The 14,812-nt window shown below is 48.1% G+C and overlaps 1 protein-coding gene across 2 annotated transcripts in view; it reads right to left on the bottom strand.

Moving 5' to 3' along the window:
- Positions 1 to 214: 214 nt before the first annotated feature.
- The window catches only part of SNAP29 (synaptosome associated protein 29), a 35,272-nt gene continuing 20,674 nt past the window's right edge, over positions 215 to 14,812 (bottom strand). The window contains exons 3-6 of one of the 2 annotated variants that reach the window (XR_010156006.1): positions 10,433 to 10,518; positions 8,003 to 8,101; positions 3,485 to 3,727; positions 1,607 to 2,805 (exon numbers count right to left, since the gene is read on the bottom strand). Coding sequence is in view for 1 of the 2 variants with exons in the window: in XM_514997.9 (XP_514997.2) it covers positions 3,570 to 3,727; positions 8,003 to 8,101; positions 10,433 to 10,518 (343 nt within the window). In the remaining variant the exon portion in view is untranslated. Of the gene's footprint in view, positions 3,728 to 8,002; positions 8,102 to 10,432; positions 10,519 to 14,812 lie in introns of both variants that reach the window. The other variant, XM_514997.9, reaches the window with a different exon arrangement.

The raw sequence follows: 14,812 nt of genomic DNA, 5'->3' as shown, positions 1-14,812 counted from the left end.
CAGAATTGCTTGAACCTGGGAGGCGGAGGTTGCAGTGAGCCGAGATTGTGCCACTGCACTCCAGGCTGGGTGACTGAGTGAGACTCTATCTCAAAAAAAAAAAAAAAAAAAAAATCTGCAGAAAAGGCCCATATGGGCAAAGTATAAGATTATTACTAAATTGGTATAGTGTACACTTAAAATTACATATTCACAAAAAGAGGTTAAAGAGAAATTTAAATGCACTGACATTTTTATTTCTTGCAACCCGAGTTAAATTCACGTTTCATTTCCTACAGAATGCAAAAAAGACATCCACAAGGCAACTCCACTTCTAAGTTACAAATTACTAGATGTTAGAAAACTTTCTCGAAGGACAGTGCACTATTTTTTATTTTTTGAGACAGAGTCTTGCTCTGTCGCCTTGGCTCACTGCAAGCTCCGCCTCCTGAGTTCACGCCATTCTTCTGCCTCAGTCTCCCGAGTAGTTGGGACTACAGGCGCCCGCCACCATGCCCGACTAATTTTTTATATTTTTAGTAGAGACGGGGTTTCACTGTGTTAGCCAGGATGGTCTCGATCTTCTGACCTCGTGATCCGCCTGCCTTGGCCTTCCGAAGTGCTGAGATTACAGGCGTGAGCCACCGTGACCGGCCAGAGAGTGCACTATTTTTTTTTTTTTTTTGAGACGGAGTCTTGCTCTGTTGCCCAGGCTGGAGTGCAATGGCGCTATCTCGGCTCACTGCAAGCTCTGCCTCCCAGGTTCATGCCATTCTCCTGCCTCAGCCTCCCGAGTAGCTGGGACTACAGGCGCCCGCCACCACGCCCAGCTAATTTTTTTTGTGTTTTTAGTAGAGATGGGGTTTCACCGTGTTAGCCAGGATGGTCTCGATCTCCTGACCTCGTGATCCCCCCGCCTTGGTCTCCCAAAGCACTGGGATTACAGGCATGAGCCACCGCGCCCAGCCACTATTTTTTAAGTTAGTAGCACACTTAACATATAACCAACCTTAAGTTAGAAAAGTCATTTTTTGAAGGCACAGTTTGTTTCCAGCTCAACTGTGGAAATCAAAATCTGTCTGCAGTACCAAATCCCATCCCACAGTCAGCCCAGCCCTGGCACCATTTTGCTTGTCTCCATGAAATGTGTCTAGTCTAGAGGGTAGCATTTTTTTGTCGATCCCAATCATCATGTGAAAAGTTTCTGGAGCCATGTTACGTCTTCCTTCATTCTCTGTGAAAATGCAAGCAACTCATTTATAAAGTAGCATCAGCAACCAGGCCTTCCTGAGCATGGGAGTGGGGAAGAAGTGGCAGAAAGGACCAGCTCGCTGTCCTGTAGCTTAAGGACAGTCCCCTCAGCACAGGACGTAGAATGAGAGGGTCTGAACAAGAACAGGACAAAACGAGGCCCTCTAATATGTCAGACGAAGACAAATTTCCAGAAAAGTGAAGGCAACTCCCCTTCCATATACCTGGGGTTAAGAAAAAAAAAACCAAAAAACAGAGAAGGGCAGGTGACTGGCTTCATCAGTCCAGCAAAAGACAGGGAATGTGCATAAAATAAGATGTTACTGTGCTTCAAGTCAGTTGAATCACTAATCTCATTAGGCAAGTGGAAGTCTGCTGAGAATGTGGCAGTGGCCTTTACATGTATTTATTTTAAATAATTAGCTTAGGTCTGAGCTATAATGACTAATCTCCACGAGTCTATGCCTGACGGTGATAAAAAGTTGACATACATGGAAGGTGTTAGAGGAAAGAACCAGAAACAATTACAGTAAGTGGAACTGTGCACAAAAGCTGCTCTGCATCCCGGGTTCATGCTTTTAAGCAGCCTTTTTGCTGAAAGCCTCACGAAGTAGTTTTGTTTGGGTTGAGTGTTATGTTTAAAATTTCCCTTCTACCAGTTATTGAGAAAATAATAATGCCGAGCTCATCTAATAAACAAATGTCTAGTTCAATAAGCTTTAATCAGGCCCTCACACCCTGGGATGGTCGTTAATGACATGGATCAGAATCCCTGAGGTGGCTGGAATCTAACCAGTGGGTAGCACAGAAAGCTCACCTTGCCTATGGAGGCTGTGGATATTTTTAGGAAGGTCATGCATTATGGGATGGGAATTTTTATAAACAAATTGCTACATAAAAACTAATGCACTGTTGCAGCACTTGTGGAGGTTTCCTTTGCTTTGAGACACCGCTGTTTATAGGCTGCAGACTGTAAAGGGAAGTACTGGGAAATGGCAAAGGTCACATGGGCCAGTGCCATGTTTTAAGGTCAAAGGCACTGTTATTTTAAGTGACCTATCTCATTATTAAAATCAGTCACTTTCACCATCTTCAAAATATTTTGTTTTTTAAAAAGACAAGGGCCTTGTGGCTCCAACTATTTTGTTGGATGTACCAACATAAATAAATCAGTTTTAATTGATGCTTCTCCATGATTTCTTTTGTAAAATGAAAGGAGAAAATGAGCTGGGCCAGTTAAAATGGTATCTGGGCTTTTTGCCCCCTTAGCTAAATCCTTCTATACAAAGTCAGCATTATTTATAGAGTGCCAGTCCTAAAACCAGGTGGCAGAGAAATAAGTGATGATTCAAGTTACCTTGCAAGAAGTGCAGAAGAGTGGGTGGGAATGCTAGACAGGTCAGGAGACCCCCGGTACCAAATAAACATTTTGCCCTACTGAGGCCTGCCTAATGGTGATTCCCAGAGGGGTGGAGGAAGACCATTGTGCAGCTGCATCTGTGCGATACTCCATTCCCACAAACTCTATTGGGCGCCCCTGTCGGTCAGCCTCGCAGCCTCGAGCCAGTGGAAGACCTGTTGCAAATCACAGATGGAGAGTTACAGATGAGAGCACGTGGGGAAGAGGGGCTCACCCAATTCCCCACACATTTCCAGGAGTCGCAGTGAGCAGTGCTGGTGTGAAGCCCTCCTACTAATATACATGCCAAGGATTGGGGGCTGGAGGGAAGCGGGGACATCTGCCAACAAAAGAGCAAGATGGCACACTCTATTTCCCATTCTAACACTGATCCTTTCTGGGAGGATGAAAGAATCACAGATAATGTGCTCAGTGTGTGTGTGTGTGTGTGTGTGTATGTGTGTGAATGATAACTCCTAAACAAAGGTGTGGGAAGGACCCTCCTCCACCAAACGACTGGCTCACAGGCCCCCTTAACACTCTGACTCATGGTAAGGCTTAGGAATGAGAAATAGAGGCTCATGGCTGCAAGACTGAAATTCTGTCCCCATCTTTCCATATGCTCATTAAAATGAGAAATGCAACTCTTCTTATTCCAGCATGGTAATCAAACGCCCAAGATATGCAGGGCCAGGCTACTGTGCTCAGACAAAAACTCTAATAAGCATTTTGCTGGAAGAACTTGGTGAGGTGTTAACCCTAGGAAAATGTGGGACAAACACTTCCTTATAACAGCAAAAATGTCTTAAGACCTACTCTATTATAACATTTGCAAACACACATTAATTTACATACTAAAATAGTAAATGAAATTTCTTGGAAGTTCAAAAAAAGATCTTTCAAATCTTTTCATCACAATAGAGTGGAAATCCGTCTGTCTTCAGAGTTGTCGAACTTTTCTTTCTGTGCTTTTTATGTTGACATCTAACTTGTCCACTTTGGTTGTCAGCCGGTCAAGAATGTCATCTTGCTCCTCAATTTCTGTCTGCATCCCCAGGGCTATGTCCTTCAGACGGCCCAGTCCCATGGACAGCTCATCTGCAGGAGGAGGAAATGACATGCAGGCATGAGCAAACAGTCACAGCACCTGCAAATGCTTCTTGATGGTGTGGGTAAGGGGGAGAGACAGGGATCTGTGTTGCCTGGGGGGGCTGCACCCACTGCAGAGATGAGTCTTGACTTAATTGATTCTGTCAGGGTGAAGAGTAAAGCCTTTTCCCAGGTTTGTGACTGTGTGTGTGTGTGTGTGTGTGTGTGTGTGTTTGTGCACGCTGGGGGTAGGGAGATATGCCCAGGGCTGCTTTCTGCCTTTTTACTAGGAACAGCAGCCAGGAAAGAGCCAGAGAGGAGAGAGAAGAGGTGGTGCTTTGTAAGCCTTCTTACTTGCAAGATTAAATATAAAACACTAAGAGAAAAAGGATCAGGATACACAAAGCCTTAGCACTGGTACCACAAATCTAAGCAAAATCAGTTTTTTGTTTTTTTTTTTGAGACAGCATTTTGCTCTTTTGTCCAGGCTGGAGTGCATGATCTCGGCTCACTGCAACCTCCGTCTCCCAGGTTCAAGCAATTCTTCTGCCTCAGCCTCCCGAGTAGCTGGGACTACAGGCACACGCCACCACACCCGACTAATTTTTTTTGTATTTTTAGTAGAGATAGGGTTTCACCATATTGGCCAGGCTGGTCTCGAACTCCTTACCTTGTGATCCGCCCATCTTGGCCTCCCAAAGTGCTAGGATTACAGGCGTGAGCCACCGCGCCCGGCCAAAATCAGTTTTTTTAAAAAGGTAGTTTTGGCCGGGCACAATGGCTCATGCCTGTAATCCCAGCACTTTGAGAGGCTGAGGCGGGTGGATCGTATGAGGTCGGGAGTTTGAGGCCAGCTTGGCCAACATGGTGAAACCCCATCTCTACTAAAAAATATAAAAATTAGCCAGATGTGGTGGTGCATGCCTGTATTCCCTGCTACTCAGGAGGCTGAGGCAAGAGAATCACTTGAACCTGAGAGGAGGAGGTTGCAGTAAGCTGAGATCAATGCACTGCACTCCAACCTGGGCGACAGAGCAAGACTCCATCTCAAAAAATAAAATAAAAAGATAGGCTGAGTGTGGTGGCTCATGCCTGTAATCCCAGCACTTTGGGAGGCCGAGGTGGGTGGATCACTTGAGGTCAGGAGATCGAGACCATCCTGGCTAACATGGTGAAACCCCGTCTCTACTAAAAATACAAAAATTAGCTGGGCATGGTGGTGCACACCTTGTAATCCCAGCTACTCGGGAGGCTGAGGCATGAGAATCGCTTGAACCCAGCAGGCAGAGGCTGCAGTGAGCTGAGATTGCGCCACTGCACTCCAGCCTGGGCGACAGAGTAAAACTCTCAGAAAGAAATTAAAAAATATAAAAATAAAAAGATTGTCTTCAGGTCAGGCACAGTGGCTCATGCTTGTAATCCCAGCACTTTGGGAGGCTGAGGCATGAGAATCGCTTGAACCCAGCAGGCAGAGGCTGCAGTGAACTGAGATTGCGCCACTGCACTCCAGCCTGGGCGACAGAGTAAAACTCTCAGAAAGAAATTAAAAAATATAAAAATAAAAAGATTGTCTTCAGGTCAAGCACAGTGGCTCATGCTTGTAATCCCAGCACTCTGGGAGGCTGAGGTGGGAGGATCACTTGAGCCCAGGAGTTGGAGACTAGCCTGGGCAACAAAGCGAGACTCCATCTCTAAAAAACAAAAGAAAAGAAAGAGAAAAACAGTATAATTAAAATTAAAAAAAAAAAGATAAGTCTTCAGCTCTTTGCTTCTTAAGCTTACTAAAATTCATGGCCTCGTGCTCCATGGAGAGCAGAGCCTGTGGTTGCCTCAGGCCTCAGGAGGAAGCTCACTGGCAGCCAGGGCAGCAAAGGATAAGCAAACAGAGAGGCTGAGATAAAATGTGTAATAATGTAAAACCACCAGGCCAGGGCGCTGGAGTCCAGAGAGCTTGCCTGAGATCCTGAAATAGCAGGGAGATGGCGTTAAGACGGGAAGAGTGTGAACAAAGGCAACACTCCCTGCCCCACCAGAGTGGACTGGCCTGGCCTGTGTCAGCAGGGCCAGAGGGCTGAGCTCTGAACTAGCCACTCGCCCTTCTGCCCAGGCCCACCTCCTACTCTAGACTGCGTCCTGCCGGGACCTGCCCAGCTGCCCGTCCACAGTGCCAACTGTGCACCCTCAGCACCTCCTAGTGGCGGGCAGTACTCAGCACTTCTTCCTGCCTCTGAATGCAGTATCCTTCCTCAAAGTCCCTTCTCCCACTTCTGCCAGCAGGCACCAACCATACCACTAGCCCTAACCACTCCCTTTCTCGCAGTGAAGGACAAAGGGCTTTCACGCCTCTCTGGGCTTCTCTGGAGTGGTTAGATCTGGGCAGACACACCTTCTGCCTCAGAGAAGTCTTTGGCTCTGGAGGACAGAGTCCAGGGCATAGAAGGAGGTGGCAGCTGTCTGGGGCTTCCCAGACAGCAAGCAGGAGAAAACCCGTGCACAGACACTCCATGTGCATCTTCATGGGTTTCAGTTTTGCCTTCCACTAGATACCTTTACAGCAGGGGAGGATTTTATTATTTGTCCCCTACACTTTGCCAACTCCTAACAGGTGCTGGGAGACTGACAGGGTGACCCAGGTCACCACGGGGGAGATTTCTGTTCAGGGAGTAGCGGTAGGAGGAGGCAGCAAGTCTGAGACACTACTTAGAATAAACTCACAGAACTGCCCACAGGCCAACACCTACTTGAATTTCAAGTAACTGACTTTTCCATTCAAAAAATAATCACTGGCTAGGGCGCAGTGGCTCACACCTATAATCCCAGCACTTTGGGAGGCCGAGGCAGGCGGGTCACCTGAGGTCGGGAGTTCGAGACCAGCCTGACCAACAAGGAGAAACCTCATCTCTACTAAAAATACAAAATTAGCTGAGCATGGTGGTGCATGTCTATAATTCCAGCTACTCGGGAGGCTGAGGCAGGAGAATCGCTTGAACCCAGGAGGCGGCGGTTGCAGTGAGCTGAGATTGCACCATTGCACTGCAGCCTGGGCAACAAAAGCAAAACTCCGTCTCAAAACAAAACAAAACAAAAAATAATCACTAAGTGCTTGCCTGCTGGGCCCCAGATACAAAGTAGTGACAAAATGGAAACACTCCCATGCTGTCCTGGAATCTACAGTCTGATTGGGAAGACAGCAGGCAAACCAGCAGATACACAATCACAAACGGCCAGGGCAGCCCCCTGGAAACACGAGGGTCCTGAGAGACAGGGAGAGGAGGCCATACTAATGCAAGACTGACAGAAAGAGAAGGAGCCAGCCTGCAGAGAGTCGGGGGAGCCCATCCAGGCAGATAGGGGCCACAAGGCAGAAAGAACTCACATCAGAAATCCCACATGAGCCTGCAGGTGATGAGGGCAGAAGGGACTAGGGCAGCCAAAGAGAGCCTGGACTGCACTGTGAGTGTGTGGGGTTCCATGAGAGAGTTCTGGAAGAATATACCCCTCACTTCTTCTTTTTTTTTTTTTTAGGTGGAGTTTCGCTCTTGTTGCCCAGGTTGGAGTGCAATGGTGCGATCTTGGCTCACTGCAACCTCTGCCTCCCGGGTTCAAGTGATTCTCCTGCCTCAGCCACCCGATAGCTGGGATTATAGGCGCCTGCCACCACGCCCGGCTAATTTTTGTATTTTTAGTAGAGACAGGGTTTCACCATGTTGGTCAGGCTGGTCTTGAACTCCTGACCTCAGGTGATCCACCCGCCTTGGCCTCCCAAAGTGCTGGGATTGCAGGCGTGAGCCACTGCGCCCGGCCCCCTGCACACCCTTCTGTTTTGAAACATCATGCTGGAGGCTGTGTGGCCAAAGTGCCAATTGCAACACGAGCACTAACTCTTACCATCCCAGGCACTTTCTGGCTCAGGTAACCTTTCCACTGTTCTCAGAGGTAGCCCATTTCACAAGGAGGAAAACAGGGCTCTGAGTGGCCAGGTGGGAAGATGAAGTGAGCGGTCACGTCCAGGCTACACTTTATGGCCTCTCAGGGACTCCTGGGTCCCTGGTGCTGTTCATGAAAGTGAGAGGTGGGGAGGGCTCGGCTGGGCTAGAAGTAGGAAATGGTGAGAAGTGGAGAGATTCCAGAGACAGTGAGGTGGCAAGATGGACCCAGCTTGGCGTGGGATGTGATGTGTGGTGAGGGAACTGAAGCTGGAGGATGCTCATGCAGGGGCTATGCTTGGCGTAAGCTGCCTGAAGGACAGTGGCTTACAGAAGCTGGTGTGGCGCTCAGTCTTACCTAGGTTGCTGTCGATCTTCTGGTGATAGGCTCGAAGGTGTGGGTTCTTTGGGTAAGCATCAGTACTCATGGCAGAACCAGCCCCTCTGGGGACAGGGTCTAAGTTTAGAAGGAAACACCAGGAGAGCGGTTAATTGACATTCCTTCAAATGCTGCTTCACACACCCAAAACAATTTCATCTGGAAAATGGGTGGAAGGAATGAAGGGGTTGGTTCTGAGGCTATCCAGAGGGATGAGGGAGGAGCACAGCGCAGGCTCATGGGCCAGAAGAAGAGACGCTTCCACGGGGTAGGAGAGGGTTCTCACTTTCCCTCAGTACTTGGGAGATCAAACACCCTCAAATTAAGGGTCACCTAACTCCTGGTGCACAAGCTCAGGAAAGACAGAGTCACACAAGTGACAATACAGAAGTGGAACTGCAATAATGCAAAACTACACAGTCTGTGGACAAAGTATAAAAATACAAATTGTTACGTTACATAAATGGAATTACGGGTAATTTCGTTTCTTTCTGAAATTTATTTCTACACTATCTTTGCACTTGAAACAAATACGCAAAAAAAAAAAAAAGTTAAATAATGCACATTTGCCACAAGAAATCTTCCTTGAACTTTTAGTTTCTTCTTTTTTAAAATTATCTTTCTTGGCTTGAATGAACTTCAGTTTCTAAACGCACACGGAAAAGCCCTGTCATCCCGGTTTATCTCTTTCAGGGAAACTTCACTTTCTAGACTTAGCACATTTCCTCCAGCACCAACCAACTGAAACCATTCTGCAAACTGTGTCGATTTTTTCTTCAGTCTTTTAAGTTAATATGTACTGCACAAATGAAAACTCTCTTTAATTCCTTAAAATTGTGTCTTGGGTGCAGTGTCCTGTGCCCCTTCTCCAGGGTGTGATGAGGCCGGTTTTCCCAGCCCTTGCCTTTCAATTTACACTCACTTCCTCCACTTGCCTTTCCAGAATGAACTGTGCTGATGATGTTAGTCTCTCCTGCTCCCTGCTCTTCCTCCATCTGGGCTCTCCTCAGCTGCATCAACCACAACCATGGTGGGTTCCAGAGCTTCCATGGTGTATCGTTTTCTTGAAGGCAGCACAGTAAGCCTTTGGTTTCTAGCACCAATTTCAATGTACCTGGCTATTGTGGGGGCCTATGGAGGAGGCCCCAGGAGCCCTAAATTCCTTTCCAGATAAGGGATGTTTCTGGGCCTATCACTTGATAGAAGTGGAATGATTCGATCAACACTGTCCTGCACACCTTGTCCATGTGGCTGCTGCTCCTTCTGCTTGGGCTGGAGGCTGTATTAGTCCCTCACTAATGCTGTGACAAATGACCACAAACTTGTCTTACGGTTCTGGAGGTCAGAAGTCCAACATGGGTCTCACTGGGCTGAGTCGGGGTGTCCTCAGGGTTGCACTCCTTCTGGAGCTCTTGGGAAGAATCTAATTCCTCACCTTTTGCAGTTTCTACAGTTCACCTGTGTACCTTGGCAGGTGGGCCCCTTTCTCTATCTTCAAGGCCAGCAGCATCTTCAGATCTCTGACTCTGCTGCTCTCTCTCCTGCTTCTCTTTCCACTTAAAAGGGACCTTTGTGATGACACTGGACCCAACTGGACAACCCAGGATAATCTCCCCATCTTGCTGATTAGCAATTGTAACTCCATCTGCAACTGTAATTCCACCTTTGCCATATAACCTAACACACTCACGGGGTCTGGGGATTAGGACGTGGACAGCTTTGGGGGGCCAGTATTCTACTTACCAAGGGGTTTTTCTGCAGTTGGCTTTTTACTGCTGGAACAATTGAGAATGACACAGGCAGGAACCAATGATGGGCATGCTCATTTTCTTTTTTGAGACAGAGTTTCACTCTTGTTGCCCAGGCTATAGTGCAGTGGCGTGATCTCAGCTCACTGCAACCTCCGCCTCCCAGATACAAGTGATTCTCCTGTCCAAGCCTCCCAAGTAGCTTGGATTAGAGGCATGTGCCACCACATTTGGCTAATTTTTTTGTATTTAGTAGAGACAGGGTTTCACCACGTTATTAGTAAGGCTGGTCACAAACTCCTGACCTCAGGTGATTCACCCAGCTTGGCCTCCCAAAGTGCTGGGATTACAGGCGTGTGTTACTGCACCAGGCTGGCCGGGCAGGCTCATTTTCAATGGAATGCAGGCCCTCACTTCCTTGTTCTCCTCTCCATGGAGGGAGGGAGGGAGAGAAGGAGGAGCCCCATCATAATGCACACCCCCAGCTCCGCAAGAGCATGCGGGGTCCCTAAGGCCCTTTGGCTAGCATGGGTGATGCCAGCAGCTGGGGCCCCTGCCCACCTCCCCAGAGAGGTTGCCACTGCCCCCCAAGGACCAACGCCAAACCTAGAGGTCTCCCCCAAGAATTCAAATGTGGCTGTGCACACAGGTATCCACTTACCTGTATCATCCAGCTTTCTAAGGTTTGGGTGGCTGGCCTGGTACTTTGCTTCCTGTTCTTTACTTGTACTTATAGCTTCTTTCAATCTTTGGATAAAAGTTCACAAAAAAGAAAACGTTTAAAAAGGAAAAACCCCTATGACAATGTTATCAGTCTTTTCACATAATGCCTGTGTGCTAAAAATCAAATGCCTCCTCTGTGCCAAACTCCTTCTGACCAAAGTAGGGATTTCAACAGCTTCTCCCAGGAGCACAGTGGGCCAAGCAGTAAGCTTATGAAGACCCCTGCCTCAGAAGTGTGGCAGCTAAGCCAGGTGTGGTGACTCATGCCTGTAATCCCAGCATTTTGGGAAACTGAGGTGGGAGAATTGCCTGAGCCCACGAGTGTGAGATCTGGGAAACATAATGAGACCTTGTCTTTACTGAAAAAAAAGAAAAAAAAAGCAGTGTAGCATCGAGTTAGGTGGCCCTCTCTCAGGGAAACCTGGATTCCTAGGACCAGGCAGATGAAAAGCACATGGAACAACCAAACCGGTACTTTAGACTACAGTCAGCAAACAATGACCTGCTGATCACATCTGGCTCACCTCCTGTTTTTGTACTGTTTTCCCGTTCTTTTTTTTTTTTTTTGAGATGGAGTCTTGCTTTGTCACCCAGGCTGGAGTGCAGTGGCGTGATCTTGGCTCACTGCAACCTCTGCCTCTCGGGTTCAAGTGATTCTCCCGCCTTAGTCTCCCGAGTAGCTGGGATATTACAGTTATAGGCAGGTGCCACCATCCCCAGCTAATTTCTGTATTTTCAGTAGAGATGGGGTTTCACCATATTGGCCAGGCTGGTCTCGAACTCCTGATCTCAAGTGATCCACCCACCTCGGCCTCCCAAAGTGTTGGGATTACAGACATGAGCCACTGCGCCTGGCCCCAAGTTATTTTTATTATGGTAAAATACACAAAACAAAATTTCACCTGTTTTTATATGACCATGAGCAAAGAATGGCCTTAGAGATGACCATGTGCACCTCAGGTGACAAACTTAGAACCTCAAGAGTTTCATGCCTCTCATTAGTGCACTTATATTACCAGAATACTGTACTCAACTATTACTGTTTTTGTTGTTGTTGTTGTTTGAGATAGGGTCTCTCTCTGTCACCAAGTTTGGAGTATAGTGGCGCAAACACTGAAGTCTCTAACTCCTAGGCTCGTGATCCTCCCACCTCAGCCTCCTGGGTAGCTGAGACCACAGGCACTCACCACCCTGCCTGGCTTTTTTTTTTTTTTTTTAATTTTTTCAGACAGAGTCTCGCTCTGTCACCTAGGCTGGAGTGCAGTGGTGCAATCTTGGCTCACTGCAGCCTCTGTCTCCCGGGTTCAAGTGATTCTCCTGCCTCAGGCTCCTGAGTAGCTGGGATTACAGGCCCCCACCATCACGCCTGGCTATTTTTTGTATTTTTAGTAGAGACAGAGTTTCACCATGTTGGGCAGGCTGGTCACGAACTCCTGACCTCAGGTGATCCGCCCACCTTAGCCTCCCAAAGTTCTGGGATTACAGGCATAAGCCACCATGCTTGGCCAATTCTTAAATTGTTTTTTCTTTTTGAGACAGAGTCTTGCTCTGTTGCCCAGGCTGGAGTGCAGTGGCATGATCTCGATTTACTGCAACCTCCATCTCCCGGGTTCAAGCTATTCTTCTGCGTCAGCCTCCTGAGTAGCTGGGATTACAGGTGCCTACTCAAGTGATCCCCCTGCCTCAGCCTCCAACAGTGCCAGGATTACAACCATGCAGGCATGAGCCACTGTGTCCAGCCTATTACTTTTTTTTTTTTTTTTTGAGATGGAGTCTCGCTCTGTTGCCCAGGCTGGAGTGCAGTGGCACGATCTCGGCTCACTGCAACCTCTGCTGACCAGGTTCACACCATTCTCCTGTCTCAGCCTCCTGAGTAGCTGGGACTACAGGCGCCCACCACCACGCCCGGCTAATTTTTTGTATTTTTAGCGGAGACGGGGTTTCACCGTGTTAGCCGGAATGGTCTCGATCTCCTGACCTCGTGATCCGCCCACCTTGGCCTCCCAAAGTGCTGGGATTACAGGCGTGAGCCACTGCACCCGGCCATGTTTTTATATTTTAAATTTTGTCACTAAAAAGTTGTGAAAATATGTTTTTTTCTCATCACGTAAGTCCCTATAAAATATCTTTGATTTTGCTCCGTGGCCTAGTTTGCTGACTCTGGCTGTAGACAGGGATAGCTCTTGCAACTCAAAGTCATTTAGACTATGCCTGATGCCCTGCTGATCCCCCTGACATCCTGCTGAGCCCCCTAAGGTATGGCAGGTGCCTCCAGCTGGGAGCTCTGCCTCCCCAACAGCCTGCTCTCCTCTATCTCAAGAGCAGCCTGACCACTTCGCCAGCCAATCTGGGAATCAGGGTTACTCGCAATTTTTGCCCTCCCCCTGCACAGCGCTACTCCCAGTAATCCAGGCAAAACAAACGCCCTCTTGATCTCCCACCCCCTAAGTAGCCCAGAAACCCAGCCTCTCCTTCTGCCTTGCCTTTCTTTTTTTTTGAGACATAGTCTCGCTCTGTCACCCGGGCTGGAGTGCAGTGGCGTGATCTCCACGCACTGCAAGCTCCGCCTCCCGGGTTCACGCCATTCTCCTGCCTCAGCCTCCCAAGTAGCTGGGACTACAGGCACGCACCACCACGCTCGGCTAATTTTTTGTATTTTTAGTACAGGGTTTTTGTATTTTATTTTGTATTTTGTATTTTAGAGACAGGGTTTCACTGTGTTAGCCAGGATGGTCTCGATCTCCTGACCTCATGATCTGCCCGCCTCGGCCTCCCAAAGTGCTGGGATTACAGGATTGAGCCACCGTGCCCGGCCTGCCTTGCTTTTCTTTACCTTTAACAAGGATTATGGCAATGCCTCTCAATTCAATCCCCTCCCTTCCAATCCTTACTCCCCATGGGTGCTGGGCATCTTTCTAAAGCAATACTGGCAAGCACCTCTTCAGTTAAAGTCTTTAATGACTCCCAACTTGCAAGAGCAAGTCCAGACTCCCGCAAGCTAAGGATTTTGCAGGCCCAGGGCTCCAGCTATGGGTAGAATGCAGCAGAGCCTCGTGAATGGAAGGATTTAACACTCCAGGATTTCACCCCACGGAAGCTGTGACTGAAAGTCTAGAACACAGAACTGGCTCCTCTAAGCACCACTGTGGGCAGTGCATTGCCATGCTGGGAGTAGGAAGAGACACTTGGCTTCTGAGTCTGCCTGGCCACCTTTCAGCCTGCACATCTCAACGCTGTGTGCCATCACATATATACTGGTAATACATAAATGAGGAAAACAATGGTTTCTTCGTGAAAAATGGCTCCTCCACAAATAAAGCCAATTTTTTTCTTTTTCTTTTTTTGAGACGGAGTCTAGCTCTGTCTCCCAGGCTGGAGTGCAGTGGCATGACCTCGGCTCACTGCAACCTCCACCTCCCTGGTTCAAGAGATTCTCCTGCTTCAGCCTCCTGAGTAGCTGGGATTATAGGTGAGCGCCACTACGCCCGGCTAATTTTTTTTTTTAGAGGGAGTTCTGCTCTTGTTGCCCAGGCTGGGGTACAATGGTGCGATCTCGGCTTACTGCAACCTCTGCCTCCCCGGTTCAAGCGATTCTCCTGCCTCAGCCTCCCAAGTAGCTGAGATTACAGGTGTGTGCCACCTTGCTTGGCTCATTTTGTATTTTTAGTAGAGACAGGGTTTCTCCATGTTGGTGAGGCTGGTCTCGAACTCCTGACCTCAGGTGATCCACCCTCCTTGGCCTCCCAAAGTGCTGGGATTACAGGCGTGAGCCACCGTGCCAGGCCTGATTTTTGTATTTTTAGTAGAGACAGGGTTTCATCATGTTGGCTAGGCTGGTCTTGAACACCTGACTTTGTGATCCGCCCACCTCAACCTCCAAAGTGCTGGGATTATAGGCGTGAGCCACCACGCTCAGCCAAGAAAGCCAATTTCTAGGGAGACTGAGAAAAGTGATAAGACAGTAGAGGTTTAAGAGAGGTTGGTTCCTGGTCAGAAACCAAGTCTTAAATAAGTTAGAGAATTTCAAATTAAGGGTGCATATGTGACAGGAACGCATGAGCTGTAAGTGGAAATGAGAACAAGCAGCTTGGAAAGCTGTCAGCAAGGACAAACAGGGCTTCCCCAGAGACAAAACTTCAGAGAAGGCCGAAGGGTTTGTGTGATAATGATGTACACAGGAAATGCATGACTGAACAGAAGTTTGATAGGAGAAACTTATTTTAAAAGCTTTTGAGGCCGAGGCGGGCGGATCACTAGGTCAGGAGATCGAGACCATCCTGGCTAACATGGTGAAACCCCATCTCTACTAAAAATACAA

The sequence above is a fragment of the Pan troglodytes genome, chromosome 23 (assembly GCF_028858775.2).
Source record: "Pan troglodytes isolate AG18354 chromosome 23, NHGRI_mPanTro3-v2.0_pri, whole genome shotgun sequence".
In the NCBI taxonomy this organism is placed as follows: domain Eukaryota; kingdom Metazoa; phylum Chordata; class Mammalia; order Primates; family Hominidae; genus Pan; species Pan troglodytes.
Note: the sequence above shows the minus strand (reverse complement) of the source record. Positions and strands in the feature narration are given on the sequence as shown.